Source organism: Ornithorhynchus anatinus, chromosome 3 (genome assembly GCF_004115215.2).
Source record: "Ornithorhynchus anatinus isolate Pmale09 chromosome 3, mOrnAna1.pri.v4, whole genome shotgun sequence".
Classification (NCBI taxonomy): Eukaryota; Metazoa; Chordata; class Mammalia; order Monotremata; family Ornithorhynchidae; genus Ornithorhynchus; species Ornithorhynchus anatinus.
In genome coordinates, this window is record NC_041730.1 from 34612646 (window position 1) to 34633011 (window position 20366).

The 20366-nt window shown below is 42.2% G+C and overlaps 1 protein-coding gene across 7 annotated transcripts in view; it reads left to right on the top strand.

Annotated features, from left to right (window-relative positions):
* The window catches only part of NAV2 (neuron navigator 2), a 355390-nt gene that overhangs the window by 328517 nt on the left and 6507 nt on the right, over positions 1-20366 (top strand). For all 7 annotated transcript variants that reach the window (XM_007658581.3, XM_001505596.5, XM_029059807.2 and 4 more), the window contains 6 exons: positions 1394-1562; positions 6053-6288; positions 7219-7373; positions 7971-8042; positions 9121-9317; positions 10298-10416. In XM_007658581.3, the coding sequence (XP_007656771.1) occupies positions 1394-1562; positions 6053-6288; positions 7219-7373; positions 7971-8042; positions 9121-9317; positions 10298-10416 (948 nt within the window). The remainder of the gene's footprint in view (positions 1-1393; positions 1563-6052; positions 6289-7218; positions 7374-7970; positions 8043-9120; positions 9318-10297; positions 10417-20366) is intronic.

A 20366-nucleotide genomic window follows, 5' to 3' on the forward strand; every position in this document is an offset into this window, starting at 1 on the left:
GCACAGAGATGTTAAGTGACTTGTCCAAGGTTACACAGCAAACCTGTGGTGGAACCAGGATTGAAAACCAGATTCTTCTGACTCCCAGGCCCGTGCTGTATCTACTAAGCCACAAGTGCACAGCCAAGTGGGATGTATGCCAGTTGTAGGAAAGGGCATTTTTTGTTTTTTGGTTTTTTATTTTACATTCAGGACCCATTTTCAGCCAAAGGGACCACAGATTAGTGGCAGCACTCTGCCTTAGCACTAGGAACCGGAAGTCTTGATTGTCACTGCGGTCTTTACTGGCCACAGTAGCCAGACATTTTAAAATTTTTTTTAGGATTTTGCTGATCTTGTCCACTTTGTGGAAAGCCCTCAGGTGGTTTTCGGTCAGTAACCTTCACACTGATGGCAAGAGTTCCAGCAGGCATTATCTTACTGGAAGAACCGAGAAGAGAACTCAGTTCTCCCAGTTGCCTGAATAGTGCTGTTTCCACTGGACCAACAGCAGGGATGGACTGGGCTACTAAGATTTCACTTTACTTTCTTGTGGGCTAACAGAGGCATCATTTGTATTGGTTCACACCAGAAGAAAAGAAACAATGATCAGAACTGTGCCTGAACTGATTCTCACTAGAATGGAAAGTGCCACCTCTTTCAAACTTTGGTTTTTAAGTGTTTAAAGCAAAGAGCCTCTCACTAGGGCCTCCCAATAGTTTTCTCAAAGAGAGCACTAGATTCTCTGTAGGATTTTTGGCTATCCTACAAAAGAGCCTATAGTGGAGATTAGTGCCAGAATTATGTTTTCCTGAGATTTCCTGCCGCACTTTACATGTTCACATGGTTTAGATATTTAGGTGAGTTTTGGAGGAGAAGCAGCGTGGCTCAGTGGAAAGAGCATGGGCTTTGGAGTCAGGGCTCATGAGTTCGAATCCCAGGTCTGCCACTTGTCGGCTGTGTGACTGTGGGCAAGTCACTTAACTTCTCTGTGCCTCAGTTCCCTCATCTGTAAAATGGGGATTAAGACTGTGAGCCCCACGTGGGACAACCTGATTCCCCTATGTCTACCCCAGCGCTTAGAACAGTGCTCGGCACATAGTAAGCGCTTAACAAATACCAACATTATTAAGAGGAACCAAACTTTCATGATCCAGACTAAACATCCAAGTTTTCTACTGTTTTTTCACCACTAGGTAAATAAATCATTATTTATGAAAGTCCTCAGGATATTGGCAACATTAAAATTTAGAGAGCCAAGTGCTGTTTCCATTTATTCTGTAGCTCCATTTTAATTTGAAATCATTTGCGAGAAGCGAATTAAAAGACAGTCATAAATTATCCAGTGAAAATATGAATCATCTGCAGATCTTTGTCATTGCTTTGATCGGGTGTCATTTTTGTTTTTTTGCAGGAATATATCATTCATGTGGATCCAGTGAGTCAGCTAGGGCTTAATTCAGACAGTGTTCTAGGCTACAGCATAGGGGAAATCAAGCGTTCAAACACTGCAGAGACACCTGAGCTTCTACCCTGTGGCTATTTGGTTGGTGAGAACAACACCATCTCTGTGGCTGTCAAAGGTAATTAAGCTGGATGGGAATTTTGTAGCTGCTGGGCAAATATAATTTTATTTTTTTTAGATCTCGGTGGAGAAAAGGTAATTGTGCTTCTTCTCAGCCACACTGTGGCCCACGCACATTTTACAGCTTCAGTCCTTTTTGGCTAATATCAACATTGCAACAGCCTCCAAAATGGGTGTAAGGCTTGGGGCTTGTGGTTGGAATGAAGTAAGGACAGATCCTGTTAACCTCACAGCAATTAAAAGATGATGCATTTATTAAGGTTGATGAAATGAAGCAATAATCTTCCCCGGGGGCTTTACAAATATCAACTAATTAGTCTTCCCAGCACTCCTGTGAGGTGGTGATATTTTTATTTATTCTCTATAGATGAGGAAACCAAATCTTGTTTGAAGTCACAGTAGTACTACTAGAGACCTCTCTTGGAAGTCAAAATTCTAGATCCATTGTAACACAGAATTAGTCTTATATTTCCTCACTAGCTGAATGGGGAGGTACTTGATGCTTGAGGTCAGGGGTTGACAACCTATGCCTTTTGAACAATATTTGAACAATTTGTATTATGTATGACTTCATCCCCTCCCCCACAGATTTTAGATAGGAGGTAGCTGACCTACCCCGCCTCTTTGAGATAGAAAGGGATTGAGGGGTAGGCAGGATGACGACTCCACACCTTCCCCTCTAGGCAGGATGATGACTCCACACCTTGCCCTCCACCGACAGGACAGGGCTCCACCTGGACTAGGGATCACTATAGATTGTATGCTCCTTATGGGCAGGGATTGTGTCTACCAAGGATTATCTTCTACAGAAGCGTTCTAGGCATGTCACCCCCCTCCTCAAAAATCTCAAGTGGTTGCCTATCAACCTCTATATCAAACAAAAACTCCTCACTATTGGTTTCAAAGCTCTCTGTCACCTTGCCCCCTCCTACTTCACCTCCCTCTCACCTTCTACAGCCCAGCCCACACACTCCACTCCTCCAGTGCTAACCTCAGTGTGCCCTGTTCTTTCTCACCTGTCCCGCCATCAACCCCGGCCCACATCCTACTTCTGGCCTGGAATGCCCTCCTTCCTCAAATCCACCAAACTAGCACACTTTCCACCTTCAGAGTCCTACCGAAAGCTCACCTCCTCCAGGAAGCCTTCCCAGACTAAGCCCCCCTTTTCCTCTGCTACCCCTCCACTCCCCATTGCCCCCACTCACTCCCTCTCCTCTACCCCCTTCTGCCCCACAGCACTTCTGTATATATGTACATATTTATAATTCTGTTTTATATTGTGTATTAATAATATCTATTATAATTCTATTTGTTTATATGATACTTTTGCCTGTTTACTTGTTTTAATGTCTGTCTCCCCCCTTCTAGACTGTGAACCTGTTGTGGGGAGGGATTGTCTCTGATGCTGAAACAACTTTCCAAGCACTTAACACTGTGCTCTGTGCACATTAAGCACTCAATAAATATGATTGAATGAATGGATGAATACCAACTCTATTGAACTGTACTTTCCCAAACGCTTAGTACAGTGCTTTGTACATAGGATGTGCTCAGTAAATACCATTGATTGTAGGTTGATTGATCGCCGCTGTTCTCACTGATGGTAGGGTGAGTTAGATCAGGTGTCAGGTCCCAGCCCAACAATAGTGGCACCAAGGCAGGTCAGCCAAGTCCAGCACAGATGGGAACTCCTCACCTCTATGGGCACTTGGCGAGAAGCCTCCCATGTCCTGGGTGCCATGTGAACTTATCACAGTTTCCATGCACCCAGAGGAGTGAAGCGACAGCAGCTCAGGAGGAGGAGAAGGGTGTGAATGAAATGACCACAGCAGCTAGCCCAGTGCTTTGCATTTCTGGTACTCCATCTTTCCCCTGCCAGGAATAAGTCTGTGTTTGTCTCTTACCTTACATTTTCTTTCTTCCTCTCTTTCCCCAAATCTCTTCTTTTGTTTAAATTGTACAATTGCCTCTCTGCACCCAACTGCTCAAAGGTTTCATTTGGCATGACTTGTCTTCATAAAACGGTTTTCAACACCTGCTCTAAATTGTATTCATTTGTGCAGTGCTCCTTGTGTCCACAAGTACTGTGTCATGACCACCATTTGCTTAGAGAAGCTTGGTCAAGATTCCTTTTGGACTCAGGTGACATTGCTAGTTTACTTTTCCAGAGGGTCAGCTGTTCACTTTCCCAAAATTTATTCAGTTTGACTCTTCATCCTCTATCCTATAGGGTTGCTTCACCTATTTGGAAAGAGCTTAATTCAGAACTCAAGCACCAGGAAGTAATACTGAAGCAGCTTATGTTCGAAGTGCAACATATCATTTGTGCCTAGTCCATGTTATTACCATTATAAACATGGTTTTCCAAGTATTTGGAACCTGGGTAGTGGGCCTTGAGGTTTCAAGAATTCCACCATCTTTTATTTTGCCATGCCTGCACATGCATGATGAGATTAAAAATGACAGTGACTTCAACGAGGAACTAACCATACCCAAGATAAAGCATCAACTGTGCTTCCAAACATATGTCCTGATCTGATTTACTTGTATCTTTCCTAGCTTAGAACAGAGCTTGACACATAGTAAGCACTTAGCAATTATTATTTATTGTTAACATTATTATGATCTACAATGGCACAAAAGCACAATTGCATAGAGGGTAAGTTGGGCACAGGTTGGGGGTATGGATATTCTACCTGTCTTGACTATATGCCAAAACAAAAAAGCTTTGCAAAATTTGCCTTGCAAACAATTGGCTTGGACACCTACAGTAGGGCCTTGGAAGCAATAACCTCAGAATTCCTTTGGGGTCATCCATTTTTTTCTGTGGTATTAATATCCTCATTTGTAAGAGAGACAAAGAATTAGAATCATGTGACAAGTTGGTGGCACATTTGGATGCCAAGTTTATAGTATCTAACTCCCAGTTGCAAATTTCAAAGAGATCAGAATGAATCTACATAACGACATCTTTCAAAAGCTATCTTCCTCCTTTTGAAACCTTTTGAAATAGAAATAGTATTTCTACTTCGTTGATTGAATTGATCATCACTAGCCACTGTTTCTCCTTTAATTGCACTTTGAAAGATAAGTTTGGGCTTATTTAAAATGTCATCAGGCTGTTCCATTTGTATCAGTCAGTGGTACTGACTGACCAGTTACTGGGTGCAGAGTACTGCACTAAGCACTTGGGAGAATACACTATAACAGATTTGGTAGACCTGTCCTCTGCCCACAAGAAGCTTAGCTTAAAGTTTTAACAATTCACGTGATGCTGGAAATCCACTTTTGCTTTTCAGGCATGAAGAATGCCCAGAGGTTTTTGACCTGAAAGTGGCCAAGTTCCCACAGTCCAGCGTAACCTGTATCTGTCATCAAACCAGCAGTTTATCTGTTGTTTAGATGAACAGCATTGCTATGAGCCAGTTTCACCTACAGGGACTGCTGCTACTTGAACAAAAAATGATCTCTGATTGTTTTATATGTACACAGAAGTAAGCTAACAAAGTAGTGCAGAATAACAACTGCATTTTTTAACTCTTTAGAACAAGTGTAAGTATGAAATGCAGTTAATTGTGGGACAGACACCAGTCCTACAGAAGTCATGTCTTACACTTTTGGTGGAGTAATTAGGAACTGCCATGTGAGATAAGGGTTGTAGCAACTTCTTCATCTTTTGTAGAATACCCACATTTTCCATTCTGCTCAATTTTCCTGAACACTGGGTAGTAAAGGATTGGAAAATATAAAATGATCACATACCTCATTCAGTATGCCTGGAGACTTTTATGACTACATGAACCGCTGACTAACTCTCCTGAAGGGATTTGGGAGGGAAAAGTGTTTTCAGCAGCTTGGTATTGAGAAAGGCCAAAGGGCTGAGACTGTTGAATACATAAGGATACTCTGAGAGCCAAGAGCTTCATTGCCAAGAGCTTCACTGAAGCAGTGTGGCCTAGTGCAAAGAGCATGGGTTTTGGAGTTAGAGGACCTGGGCTCTAATTCTGGCTCTGCCAATTGTTGCTTGCTGTGTGACCTTGGGCAAGTCACTCAACTTCTCTTTGCCTCAGTTTCCTCAACTATAAAATGGGGATTCAATGCTTGTTCTCTGTCCTACTTAAGACTGTGAGCCACATGCAGGACAAGGACTGTCCGACCTAATTGACCCTTTTGACACACATTAAATGCTTAACAAGTACCTTAAAACAAACGAACATACATTAGTTTTTTGGGGGACCCTGGTTGGGAGCAAGGATCAGAACAACTGAAAGCTGAGGAAACTCCTATTCCAGATTTCCAGCAGCTGTAGTGTTCTATTTGACTTGCCATTTTTCCTATTAAGAACTCTGGTGTCTAGATCCAATGATTCTGGCTTTGTTTTGCTTTGATGTAGTCTGCTTTAAAGAGCTTTAAAAGCCTTTTACTATTTTTTTTGTTTTGTTATAATTTGCTTTCCCCCCAACTTTCTTTCCCACCTCCCAAAAATAGGATTGTCAGAGAACAGTCTGGATTGCCTGGTCTTTGAGTCCCTGATCCCAAAGCCCATCCTTCAGCGGTACATTTCCCTCTTGATGGAGCACAGACGGATCATCCTATCTGGCCCCAGCGGCACCGGCAAGACGTACCTAGCCAATCGTTTGTCTGAGTACATGGTGCTGAGGGAGGGGCGGGAGCTGGCCGATGGTGTGATTGCCACCTTCAATGTGGATCATAAGTCCAGTAAGGTAAGAGTCAATTCCTGATGCAGTAGCAAAATGGTGAATGTTTGGATTTTGCCATAATTCCAACAGTCCCCCATGATTTGTGGAAACAATGTTTCATGGCCCTAATTCTGTCAGAACTCCTCTCTAATTTGGAGGCTGGAAGAATTCAAATTCCTTTTACATTTTTTAAAAGAATGGGGAAATGTCCACTGAGGATTTCCACTAGGGAAATCAAGTCTACAGTCACAGAGATGAATTGAGATATTTTTGATCTGTGTTTTCAAAGTAAAATCTGTTTTTGCTGACAAAAGAGAGATTGTGAAATTTAATTTTGGGGACTCTGCCTGCTGTGTGACCTTGGGCAAGTCAATTAACTTCTCTTGGCCTGTTTTCTCATAAGGATTGAATCCGTGTTCTCTCTTCTGCTTAAGTTGAGCCCCAAGTGGGACAAGGACTGTGTCCAATCTGATTGTATTTTATCTACCCCAACATTTAATACAGTGTTTGGCACAGAATAAGCACTTAATTATTATTAATATTATTAATAGTAAAAGTAATATGCTTTCTTCAATTCCTGATTTTGAAGATTGATTCTTTTAGAATCTACTGATAAAATATGACCTAAAAAACTTAGAAATTAATATTGTGCCTCTCAAATTTTAATGAATTAAGATTTCTTTGATTTCTCCCAAACTGCTGGGGATGGAAATCTACATTTTCAACTAGAGAAGAATAGTCTTTGTTGTGGGTGTAAGGAAAATTTGATCTTTTAAGCAAAGAACCGTATTTATTTCAATTTGAAATTGTCCTTGCTGTGATAATGAGCTGTGTTGCTCTCAACCCCTTTGTGAGAAAACTTCAGTCTAGGAGACAGGAGGAAAATCAGTTCCTCTGGCAAAAATCTTTCACTACCTTGTTTTTTTTACATTTCCCTGCTGGATGACTCTTCAGGAACTGCGCCAGTACCTGTCAAACCTCGCCGACCAGTGCAACAGCGAGAACAATGCTGTAGATATGCCACTTGTTATCATCCTGGACAACCTGCATCATGTTAGCTCCCTGGGAGAGATCTTCAACGGGCTTCTGAACTGCAAATATCACAAATGGTAAAGAGCCATTCTAAAACTGCCTGGATTCTCAAGCAGTTGTTCCCCCATGAAAGAATTATTATCCAGTTAGTGCTGCTAATGGATGTCACCCATTGCGATTGTGATTAGGGTAATCATGTATCTAATGTATCAAGGAAAATCCCCAATTTGGGGGCTGTTTGAATATCCCAGCCAGTGATTCAGTAAGTCAGTAAATGTTCTGCAGTCAGGACATTTATCGTGTTGGGAGGATGAGGTGTAGGGTTCACCTGGATCCTGGATCATATTCTGTGGGAAATGGAATTCACCCTTGAGCCCACCTCAGTATTATGAATAAGATCCAGGAATGCCCTAGCTCCTCTGTAACCAAGAATATGAACGGGAGACCCCATGCAGGAACACCTAATGTCCAAATATTTTCCAAACTAATGTGGTCTATATAATTATTGTTGGTTCCCATACCAATTCAGTGTAGTAATGAGGTATTTTTAGATACCACAGAGCATACTTGAAGCTAAAACAAAATCTGTATGTTGTTATCCCACTACACTAGTTTAAACTTTTGTCCCAAATAATTTTATTAATGATTTCTTTGCTTTTATAACTTTTTCACAGTCCTTATATTATTGGCACGATGAATCAGGCTACCTCCTCCACCCCGAACCTCCAGCTTCACCACAACTTCAGGTACCATGTTAAACCATTGCACGTTCTGTTGAGAAGGTGTGGACATGAAATGGTTAGAAGATATCATCTCTCAGTGGAGTCGGCTTTCCCCATTTTTTGGTACTGCAGGAAGGGACCTTTGGGAGTTCCTCGTCTCACGAGCTTGCTCCAAGATTTCCTCGATGAATCCATCTACACATCACTTGTTGGAATCCCTCCTTTTGGTTACTGACAGTAAAAGTGAATGATGGAAGCTGGGTTCTGAGAATGTGTATTTTCTACCCAGCCTTCCCTATAAGATTTTATTCCTGTAAGTTCATTGTAGGCAGGGATAGTGTCTACCAACTGTATTGTACTGTAGTTTCCCAAGTGCTTAATACAGTTCTCTGCACACAAGTAAGCGCTCAGTAAATACCAAGGATTGATTGACAGTTATCAATCCCAAATGTGAACTGTCATTCTTCTCCCAACCCTGATCACCAAAAAACTGTGACCAGAAAAAAACATGAATTATTCCCAGTAGGACATGGGGAATATCTGAAATGAGTCATTTGATGGTGCATTTGCCAGGGCAGGGTTATGGTAAGTTATTTCCAAAGTAATAAAGTAATCCCCCTCCCCACTTTTCTCTTCTCCTCCTCCCATCTCCTGCCCACAGAGGCCTCCTCTCTTATGCCTCCCTGCCCATTTCCCCCACCCTAGACAAAAACACATCATCACATTTAGCTTAGGTGTTATTAATCTCATCCCTGCTGCACATATAGTTTGTCCCACAGTTTTACAGTTCTTCCAATTAGGGTTCAAGTTCCTTCTCACATTTCTTCGGGTCCTAAATGGCTTAGCTTCCCTAGAGACAACTGGCCTTTGGAATCAGCCAATCGCCATCTAGGTATGGGAATTGCATTTTACATGGAAACACTCCCATTCTGATCATGGTGTTCTTATTAATGTCTGTCTCCCCCTCTATAAATTTGTTTCAGGACAGAGAATGTGTCCGATAATTCTGTTTTATTATGCTCTCCCAAGTGTTTAGTACAGTGCTCTGAATATAGTAAATGCTCAATAAATACCATTGATAGATTTACATTTGTTTCCACAGGTGGGTCCTCTGTGCCAATCACACTGAGCCAGTCAAGGGCTTTCTTGGACGTTTCCTGAGGAGAAAACTCATTGAAACGGAAATCAGTGGACGGGTGCGCAATGCTGAGTTGGTTAAAATTATTGACTGGATCCCCAAGGTCTGGCAGCATCTCAACCACTTCCTGGAGGCCCACAGCTCCTCCGATGTCACTATTGGTGAGAGTTTTACATTTACATTGGAATTTGCATGGAGAAAGAACAAGAGGGCTGTTAGTGAAAAGAACCACTTCACAAGATAAGAGCAAGAAAACCCATCGTTACTGCTTCCATAAGCTTAATTGACATAGCATAACATAGCATTTTAAATCTGATCTGCACAGCATGATAATTGTAGCCTATTCCTATTATTCATTCCAATTTTAGAGGAAGATGAAATGGGGACTTGAAACCGACAGATCATCTAAAAATCTCATTTTAAATGGTCTTCCTTACTGAGAGAGTTCTCCAAAGCTGACAACAAATGATAAGGTTTTCCTTCTTTTCCTACATCATTTTTGTCAAGCTGCTAATGAGCAGGGTTATCCTCAGAGGGAGAAGAAGCAAGAGACCCTGGATGATCTAGAACTGGGTGATGACTCCCCATATAATATCATAAATGTAAATGTAAACACTTCTCTAAAGAGGCTTGAAGAAAAATCCAGCCTTTTTAATGATATTTGTTAAGCACTTACTATGAGTCAAGAGCTGGAGTTGATACAAGGAAATCAGATTAGACACAGTCCCTAGACTGCATGAGGCTCACGGTCTAAATCGAAGGAGGACTTTAATCCCTATTTTATAAATGAGGATACCTTGGGAATCAGTCAATCGATAAATCAAGTCCATACTTGATAATGTCCAACTAATGAAATGGCTGGGAGTTGCAGAGTGTAAGCTCATTGTGGGCAGGGAATGTTACTGTTTATTGTTGTACTTACTGTACTTTCCCAAGCTCTGCACACAGTAACTGCTCAATAAATACAATTGAATATCCTAGCATTCATAGCGTTTCCATCATCACATGAAGACTTGGTGAAATATCTAGGTTTTTCCTGCAGCAGTATTTCCCTAGTAAGTGTGGAGTCGTCCTGGTTATCTTCTGTACAGCTGAATTGAGGGAGGTCCCTGCTTTTCATCTTCTGTCTCCTCTCTTCCAGGCCCTCGCCTCTTCCTGTCCTGTCCCATAGATGTGGATGGTTCCAGGGTTTGGTTCACTGACCTGTGGAACTATTCAATCATCCCATACCTCTTGGAAGCCGTCCGAGAAGGATTACAGGTGAGGCAAAGGGCAGACTGATTTCTCTAAGAATCCCAGACTTCCCTAGGGTCCTTGGTAGTGTTAGAGCAGAGAGCCAGGTGCAGCATCTGATGTCCAGACAAACATGTTGTGAAGCCGCAAAGTGGCAGGTCATACAAATTTGCCTACCAGGCCAAACAACTAGAAGGGACAACATCTTCGCAGCTATGTACAGCAGCTGGTGGCTGTGAATTTTTAGCCTCCCAGTAAGCACAGAAGCAACAACTGAGCTAAAATTAGAATTCATGACAGTTTAATGTAAATCCTGAAGGCAACTTAAAAAATTCAATCAACTCTTCAACACTAAGGCTGAGTAATTTATAGTCCAAATGCCAGGGTGGATATTCCTTGCATCAATTCAATAAACCTGTTTCTGAGTGCTTCCTCAACACTGAATGAGAACTGAGAATTGTAGAAGGGAAATGGAAGCCGCTGTATGATGACTGCTAATATATGGCACATATGCTAATATGGCACAAGTGAATCAAATCAGAGATTGAAGTTGTAAATTAATATTTGCTTGATCTGTGTGTAAGGTGAAGGTGGAGGTCTTGCCTGTGCACCATGATGTTTACTTTTATAATAATATTAATAATAATGATGGTATTTGTTAAGTGCTTAGTATGTGCCAAGCACTGTTTAAGCACTGGGGTAGATACAAGGTTATCAGGTTGTCCCACGTGGGGCTCACAGTCTTAATCTCCATTTTACAGATGAGGTAACTGAGGCACATTGAAGTTAAGTGACTTACCTAAAGTCACACAGCTGATAAGTGGTGGAGTCAGGATTAGAACCCACGACCTCTGACTCCCAAGCCCGTGCTGTTTCCACTAAGCCATGCTGCTTCTCTATAACTCTTACCAGTTAGACTCAAAAAATTTAGGACTGAAAGAACTCAGATACTAAGGGTTTCACCCAGCCCATGTTTCAGAGGAAGTCTGGGATGCATTCTGTTGGGATTGAAACAAAAGTTTAATTTTAAGGAAAAGGAAGGTGAAGTTCTAGAGGAGGTATAAGAGCATTCTATAGACAGTGTTGGAAAGAGATAGGTAAGTTCTATGTCAGCTAGAGCAGTTATCCAAACCTCCTGTTCCCTTGCATCTGATGATCTACTCTTATATTTTGGTACTAACAAGCCTTTGTTAACACTCAGGGCCAACTGAATCAAGGTGGAAATTATTCCACTACCCTTAGGAAATGTGATCTTAGGGATGAGATCGTGAATGTCTACATTAACTTAAATGCTTTAAGACTTCCAGAAGTGTTTGGTAACCATTTAGAAACAGGTGTGATATGCTTTATTTAAACTTAGTGGCAATTTGCAGGTGATGTGGAAAAAAAGGTAGTTTATTAACAGAGGTACAATTCAGACATTCACTTTTTAAAGTTATGCGTGTATTCTGGGCCTCTTTGTATGTGTTTGTAGGTGTGCTTTTATGCTTGGAAGGGATGGGTCCCCAAAGTAATGCCTGCATAGGAACTAGCTCCCTCAAGTGTCTGTGTGAGTGACAAAAGCTGCAGGGGAATTGCAGGGTTGAGAAATGGTAAATGGAACATTCATTTTCCAGACCCTTGTTAGCCACACTGCTCTTTGTCCAAATCAAGGGTACTTTGGAAAGATCCAAACCATTTTTCTTCTTCTGGAAGCAACATAATAATAATAATAGTAATTGAGATATTTAAGTGCTTATTTTGTGCCAAGCACCGGGGAAGATACAATGTAAACAATTCGGACACAGTCCCTGTCCCACATGGGGCTCACAGAGATGCTAAACTCTGGATTTTTTGAACTGGCCGTAGCCCCAGTAAGTTTGGTTAAGAAATGTGTTCCTTGCCATTTAAACTACTTGCACTCACTGGAGATAACTTCTGAAAGGGGAAGAGGAGTCTCCAGGAGAGACTTTGGGACTCCCAGGTATTCAGGGAATGTGGTAGGAGTTGCCCCCTTTGTAACTTGAAAGATCAAAGAGTTGGAAAAACCAGTTTCAGTGATGGACTCCATTCTGCCAGTTCCACCACAGCTAACTTTGCTGGCCCTTGACATAGTGTCTACAATCCAAATGCAAGTTGTCCATTCCTTTTGCCAACTCATTTTAAAAGAAAAAGAATAGGGAATTTGACAGACATTTGGTGACTATGGACTGCTGTTGATCCTGGATCTCAGTTTCAGAGCGAGCTCTGGCTCTGAAGCAGCATGGCCTAGTGAGAAGAGCTTGGGCCTGGTGGGGGGGGGGGAGGGGGGCGTCAGAAGACTTGGGTTCTAATCTCTGCTCTGCAATTGTCCTCTGTGTGAGCTGGGGTAAGTCACTTCTTTATGCCTTAGTTTCTTCAACTGTAAAATGAGATTTCAGCACCTTTTTCCCCTCCTGCTTAGGCTATGTCCAACCTGATTAACTTGAATAGACCCCAGCAATTAGAATAGTGCTTGCCACATAGTAAGTGTGAGAGCTGCTCTCCAGGACTAAACACAGGAAGGCAGCAATAAAACCCAATGTGAATTCTAGAGAGGGAATAATAATTGTGGTACTTGTTAAGTGCTTACTATGTGTCAAGCTATGTTCTAAGCACTGGGGTAGATAAGTTAATCAGGTTGAACACAGTCCCTGTCCCACATGGGGGTTCAAACTCTTAATCCCCATTTTACAGATGAGGTAATTGAGGCCTAGAGAAATTAAGAGACTTGCCCAAAGTCACCCAGCAGACATGTGGTGGAGGAGAGATTAGAATTTAGGTCCTTCTGACTCCCGAGCCCATGATCTATCCGCTAAACTCAAAGTTGATGAGATCTAAGGATCTTGTGTACTTGTTTTCCTGGCAAGCTCTGGAGAAAGGCTATATTGACCCCTAGTGGACAAAGACCCAACAGCCCTGGGTCATCTGTTTCTAATATTTGAAATCCTTTCTTTTGTTTAACTGGGGATAATTTATTTTAAAGCTTAAATATATAAAATAAAACTTGCTCATGTAATCATTTCTAATGATGTACATTGCTCCTACACAACTTGAAAAGCCATGTTCTAAAGTCTGAATACATTCAGAAAAACTAAATGAAAGCTTGGATCAATTTATAGTCTATTCTGTTTCCTAAGAAGGGACAACACTCTCATTATTTTTGATTGGACAAATACAGTGATAGGCTGTAGACTTCTCTCTAGACTCGAAGCTCATTTTGGGCAGGGAATGCATCTGTTTCTTGTTGTATTTACTCTCCCAAGCGCTTAGTAGTTGCACATGTACTTTGTGCTTTGCACATAGTAAGCACTCAATAAATAGCATTGACTGACTGACTCCTTCCTTAGTATTATGGATTATGACTAGAAGTTCTATTTTCTTTATTTGTCACTGCATTTTTCAAGCTATTAATCTTCTCATCTTGAGATGCTTCAAAACTCAAAAAATTTTGTAAAAATATTTTCCATTCTCTCAGTTGGTGTTGGTGATGTTCTGAGATGCAGTAGTAACTTTTTGGCTATGTCTTTGAAAACAGATTCTGACAAGCAATATGGCCTAATGAATAGAGCATAGGTCTGGGAGTAAAAGGACCTACATTTTAATTCCCTCTCCCCTCTTATCTGTTAAGGTACCTTGGGCAAGTTACTCAACTTCTCTGTGCCTCGGTTACCTCATCCGTAAAATGGGGATTGAGCCCAATGTGGGACATGGACTGTGTCCAAGCTTATTAGCTCGTATCTACTCCAGCACTTGGTACAGTGTCTGGTACAAAGTAAGCACCTAACAAATACCATTTTAAAAAAATAACTCTCACAGAGTAGTTCCTCAGAAAATTTGGGGTCTAAAAGTGACTTCTCCCTCAGGATAATATGGCACAGGGTCATTCAGTAGGATCAACCTTGCATATATTTTGCTACACAGGCCTACTGAAGAACAGGTCTGGGAAGGGGTAAGGGAAAAGCCGTTGAACACTCTAAAGGAAAGGAGATTGAATGCCAAGAATTTAAACACAACACACACAATCCTGCTGCTTCCAGCCAGGCACTGAGAGGTCTCAAGAATTCTCCTCACCCTACAGGGTGCTTAGTGCAAATGAAAATGAAAGGAATTGGCAGAGGGGGGGAAATGTCATTGTGAATCTCAGTCACTTCTTTTTCAGGAGTTTATATACGACATCCGCTCTGTACACCGTTTTTTCCTTAGCCAATTTTAGCAATAAAGGACTAGGGCTCCTGCTGGGAGCTGAATCAGCTGAAAAGGCCAATCAAGTCTTGTTCTCTTCCAGGAATCTTCTTAACACAATTTTTTTTTGATGTTTTTCTCCTGTGGAGTTTTAAACATTCAGGGCAATTCAGTTTGCAGTGTTTGGATGACTTCATGCTTGCTAATTCTCCAGAATTAGGCAGTGAAACATTAACACCCAACTCCTCCAATTATGCAGAGGAGAATATATCTAAAGTATTCGGTGGATGGAAGTGGGAGTGGGATTGCTAGCTGAAATGTGGTTCATTTCTTTGTGCCTCAGTTTCCTCATGATAACAAAACAATTAATAATAATAATGTTGGTATTTGTTAAGCGCTTACTATGTGCCGAGCACTGTTCTAAGCGCTGGGGTAGACATAGGGGAATCAGGTTGTCCCACGTGGGGCTCACAGTTTTCATCCCCATTTTACAGATGAGGGAACTGAGGCACAGAGAAGTTAAGTGACTTGCCCACAGTCACACAGCCGACAAGTGGCAGACCTGGGATTCGAACTGATGAGCCCTGACTCCAAAGCCCGTACTCTACTGTGAGCCCCATATAAGAGAGGCATTTTGTCTGACTTGAATGTTTTGTATTTATCCCAGTTCTTAGTACAGTGCTTGGTGTGTAGCAATTAAGAGATATTATTATTGTTGTTGTTGTAGTTGTTACCAGAGGCAGCAGAAGAAGAAGACCAAGTATGAAGGTTAGGGCCAGTTTTGAGGTTGATGCAAGTCAATCAGTGATATTTATTGAGTGCTTACACTGTACTGAGCGCTTGGGAAAGTACAATATGACAGATTCAATGGACACGTTCCCCGCCCACAGTACGCTTACAGTCCAGAGACAAATGAGTGCCATTATGGTGGAGAAAATGCAGTGGGGGCTGATTATGCCCCAGTCTTTCCCTTTTGATTTTGGGAGAACAGAGCTTTCGAACCTCATTGTTTGGAGGACCGATGGATTTGCTCTCTCCTTTTTGTCAAAATCAGCCCACAGAAAGTGAAGTTTGCTGGGGCCAGTGTCTCTGATCTGTGCATCAGGTGGCACCTGGACCATTTACACAGTCAGGCCTCCCTCGCTTGGCCAGTTAACCCAGCCTGAGCTTCTAGCACCCTTGTGTGCCAGCTCTTAGGTGTTTTTGTTTATTTTTTTTAAAAATGGTATTTGTTAAGCACTTACTATGCATCAAGCTCTGTTCTAAGCTCTGGGCTACATACAAGTTAATTAGGTTGGTTATAGTCCTTGTTCCATATGGGGCTCACAGTCTAAGTAGGAGGGTGAACAGGAGAACTGCAGTATGGAAAAGTTAACTAACTTGCCCAAGGTCTCATAGCAAGCAATTGGCAGAGCTAGGATTAGAACTCAGGCCCTCTGACTCCCAGGCCCATGATCTTTCCATCCTCCCTGGTGCCCTACCAAAGTTTTCATTTCAGTTCAGGGCCTCTCATTTCTCAGCCACGGGAGTTCTATGACCTGGCTAATCTTTTTTCCATATGTTACAGCATTCTTCGGTCCTTGAAATCCCACCTAGCCCAGTGACCTGAATGGCCTTTTTCATGCTTGCCTCCCAAACTGAAGTGGGATTAGATCAGGGAAGGTGGTAGAGAGGCATGGATGGACCTCTTGTAAACCTATTCCCTGGAGGGGTTAGACCTGAATTTAGGCTGAAAGTAAAAGCTGAGGGGAAAGATTGTTGTTATGGTTCATTTTCTCACTGTCTTCCAAGGCTGATCTCAGTTTCTATGCTGGTTAATGATTTACTGGTAGTGTTCTAGCTTTAACATTAGGTAATAATCAAGAGGTGAATCTGAAGAGAAAGGCAGAGGGAACACAAGGCCTCTCTAGTCCTGAGTCTTGCCACTGTTCTGAGGGAAGGACTTGGTGGCTGCAATTCCGAGAGGATGTCAGTTATATCCTCCTTTTCCAATAATTCTTCATTTCCCTTCTCCGGGAAGCCTTATAATAGTAATAATAATAATGATGGCATTTGTTAAGCGCTTATGTGCGAAGCACTGTTCTAAGTGCTGGGGGAGATACAAGGTGATCAGGTTGTCCCACGAGGGGCTCTATTTTACAGATGAGATAAATGAGGTACAGAGAAGTTGTGACTTGCCCAAAGTCACACAGCTGACAAGCGGCGGAGCCGGGATTAGAATTTATGACCTCTGACTCCCAAGCCTTTGCTCTTTCCACTGAGCCGCACTGCTTCCCTATCTGCTTATCTGACTAGGCTCTCACCTTCCACACCCTAAGTATTTAGAAACTCACGCCACCCCCACAGCACTTTTGTACAGAGCCTTATATTGGGTTGCTCCCCCTACTGTAGTTTATTTTAATTTCTGTCTCTAGCTAAACCGAAAGCACCTTGAGAGCGGATGTCATATCTACAGAATTCAGTGCTCTGTTACAGGGTACGTGCTCAGAAAACACCACTGATGGAATAAATGATTTGGGGAGGCTTGCCCCTCTCACCCTCTCCTCACCCTCCATCCCCCCATCCACTGCTAAACCAGTATTAGCATGATGTAGTAGGTAGAGCACAGGCCAGGGACTCATAAAATCATGGATTCCATCCCCGGCTCTGCCACTTGTCTGCTGTGTGACCTTGGGCAAGTCACTTCACTTCTCTGTGCCTCATTTACCGGATTTGTAAAATGGAGAATGAGACTGTGAGTCCCACATGATATGGGGACTCTGTCCAATCAAATTTGCTTATATCCACCCCAGTGCTTAGTACCATGCCTGAACTTCCAGAACTGTAGAGAATTGGGACTGGCTCTCCCCTGTGAACAGGCTCTGCCATTAGCAGGACTGAGCCAAATTATTCATTCATTCAATCATATTTATTGAGCCCTTGCTGTGTGCAGAGCACTGTACTAAGCACTCGGGAGAGTACAATGCAACAGTAAACAAAACACATTCACATTCCCTGCCCACAATGAGCTTAAATACCATAGTGGATATAGCACGGGCCTAGGAGTCAGAAAATTATGGGTTCTAATCCCAGGTCCATCACTTGTTTTACTCTGAGGCTTTGAGCAGGTCACTTAACTTCTCTGTGCCTCAGTTACTTCATCTGTAAAATGGGCACTAAGACCGTGAGCCCCATGCAGGACAGGAACTGTGTCCAATCTGATTTGTTTGTATCCACCCCAGCACTTAGTACAGTGCTTGGTGTACAGAAAATGCTTCACAAATACAACAATTATTATTATTATTATTAGAAAACTTCTGTCAGTTCACCTTTGAGATTTTAGGTTTGTTTGGATTTTCTAGGTGTTGAGGGATTTTGTTTGTGTCATTTGTTTAGTTCACTGTTTTAATTCACCAAGATGTTGCTTTGTGGGGCATTCTCACATTGGCTCCACAACTGCCCAGTAGTACAGTGCCTCGCACTTAAGAAATACCATTTTAAAAAAACCTCAACTCATCATTGAGTGAGATAACCCTCAGAGACCTTTACTATCCCCCAAATCCATCTATAATTGGTCACAGGGCAGAATAAGAGCAGCCAACCCTTCTTGCTTACTATGGTTTGCTCCCTGCCAGCTGGACTCAGCAGGAGTGGAAGCAGTCAGAGGGAAGGAAGTTAAGGAAAAGATTTCTGTCTAGCAAATAATATGCAGCAATCTGAGGTGGCATTTTTAAATGCTTTAAAGATGGTGGCTAAGGGTGAGTGTGAAATGTAGTCTTACAAAAGCTTAGCAAAGAAGCTCAACAATCTCTCCCTGTGTTCTGACCAAAGGGAATTGAGCCATTCAGATTGAATGGGGTTTACTAAGTGCCTAACAAGAACCAAAAGAGCAACTTCACCCCCAGATCACCTTTCCTTTAGTTAGACCTTGGCAGCCTGTATGTTCTGATGATCTGGGGAGGCTTCAAAATTGGGAGCCCTAGGATTAATCTATGTAAATTTCACAAGTCATCCGGAATACCGACACCAACATTCTACTTCTAGAAATACACTTATGTCCCTTCTGTCATAAAAACTTGTCAAAATGGCATCCAAGGGACTCGGAGAGACTGAGTAATGAGATATTCATATCCTGTAGATTAGGAGATTATTCTGGTCTGTGGGTTCTGATTTTCTTACAGTGCTGTTCCAACCTCCCACTGGGCTACCCTGCTTCCCTCACTACCGTGTTCCGATCAAAAGGGAAAAGAGGTGCTTTTGAGCAGATCAGTCAAGCATGATGGCCATCTAGTTCCTTAAGAACAGGCCCCAGTGCTGGCTCTGCTAGATGTGTGAACTTCTCAATTAGGAGACCCTTCCGAATCTCCCCTGCTTGAGACTATGCCAAGGGATGGAAGAAATCTTACTTCCTCTTGCTTCCTTCCCACTGTCTCCAACACATACATACCTTTTTTTTTTAATCAGACTTTACTGGAGAGGAACAGCAGTTTTGATAGCTCAGCTGGTAGAGCGGAGGACTGTAGTACTGTATACTTAGACATCCTTAGGTCACTGGTTTGATTTCAGCTTGTAAGAATTTTGTATTTTAGAAGCAGCATGTACTAGTGGATAGCACAAGCCTAGAAGTCAGTAGGACCTGGCTTTTAATCACAGCTCTGCTTCTTGTCTGCTTTGTGGCCTTGGGCTAGTCACTTCACTTCTCTGTGCTTCAGTTACCTCATCTGTGACATAATAATAATACTAATAATGGTATTTGTTAAGCACTTACTATGTGCCAGGCACTGTTCTAAGAGTTGGGGTAGATATAAGATAATTGGGTTGGAAATAGTCCCTGTCCCACATAGGGATTACAGTCTTAATCCTCATTTTACAGATGAGGTAACTGAGGCCCAGGGAACCAACCAACAGATGATGGAGCCGGGATTAGAACCCATGACCTTCTCACTCCCAGGCCTGTGCTCTGTCCACTAGGCCATGCTGCCTAAAACTGTGAGCCCTCTGTGGGATTGGGACTGTGTCCAAACTGATTTGCTTTTACCCCCCTAAATGTTTAGTACAGTGCCTGGCACATAGTAAGTGCTATCTATGTGCACATGGCAAAACAAAACCACAAAACAAAAACCACAATTATTATTACGATGTATCCCAATTAAAAACTTACTTAAGCAAATACAGTTTTAATGGGGCCCATCTTGAAAAGGCCATCAAGTTTCCTGCATTTTGTTACTGTATTCAGAGATGGAATAAAACTTGAGAGAGGATTATCATTTCAGCAGCGAGGTAGACTCTGAAGCCGCCCATTTTAGAGTTGTCCAACGTGGGTGATATGAGCTAATGAAGAGCAGTGACCTGTTGTTTTCTGCACCAAGTTATGGATTTGGTCCAGCTCTGTGCTTGATACCCAGTGAAGCAATTAGTGGTGGAAAAGGAAATGAAGCTCATTTGGATTGGAACTTATTGGGTGACGAATATAAGGCAATTGGATGTCAGATAAAAACAGACATCACTGTCCCTTATTTTCAGAGGTGATCCCTTCTGACAGTGGCCTTGCTCTTTGTTGTTTTTCCTTTTTTGTTATAGGCTTTTCCCTTGGTTTTTGCAAAACAGTGGAAAACTCTCACTGGCCCTTAGTAAGTTCCTTTGAGTATCCCATATAGAGATAATAATAATAACAGTATTTATTAAGCACTTATATGCTAAGCATTGTACAAAGCACTGGGGTAGATACAAGTTTATCAGTTCGGACACAGTACCTGTTCCACATGGGGCTCCCAGTCTTAATCCCCATTTTACATATAAGTAGCCGAGGCATAGAG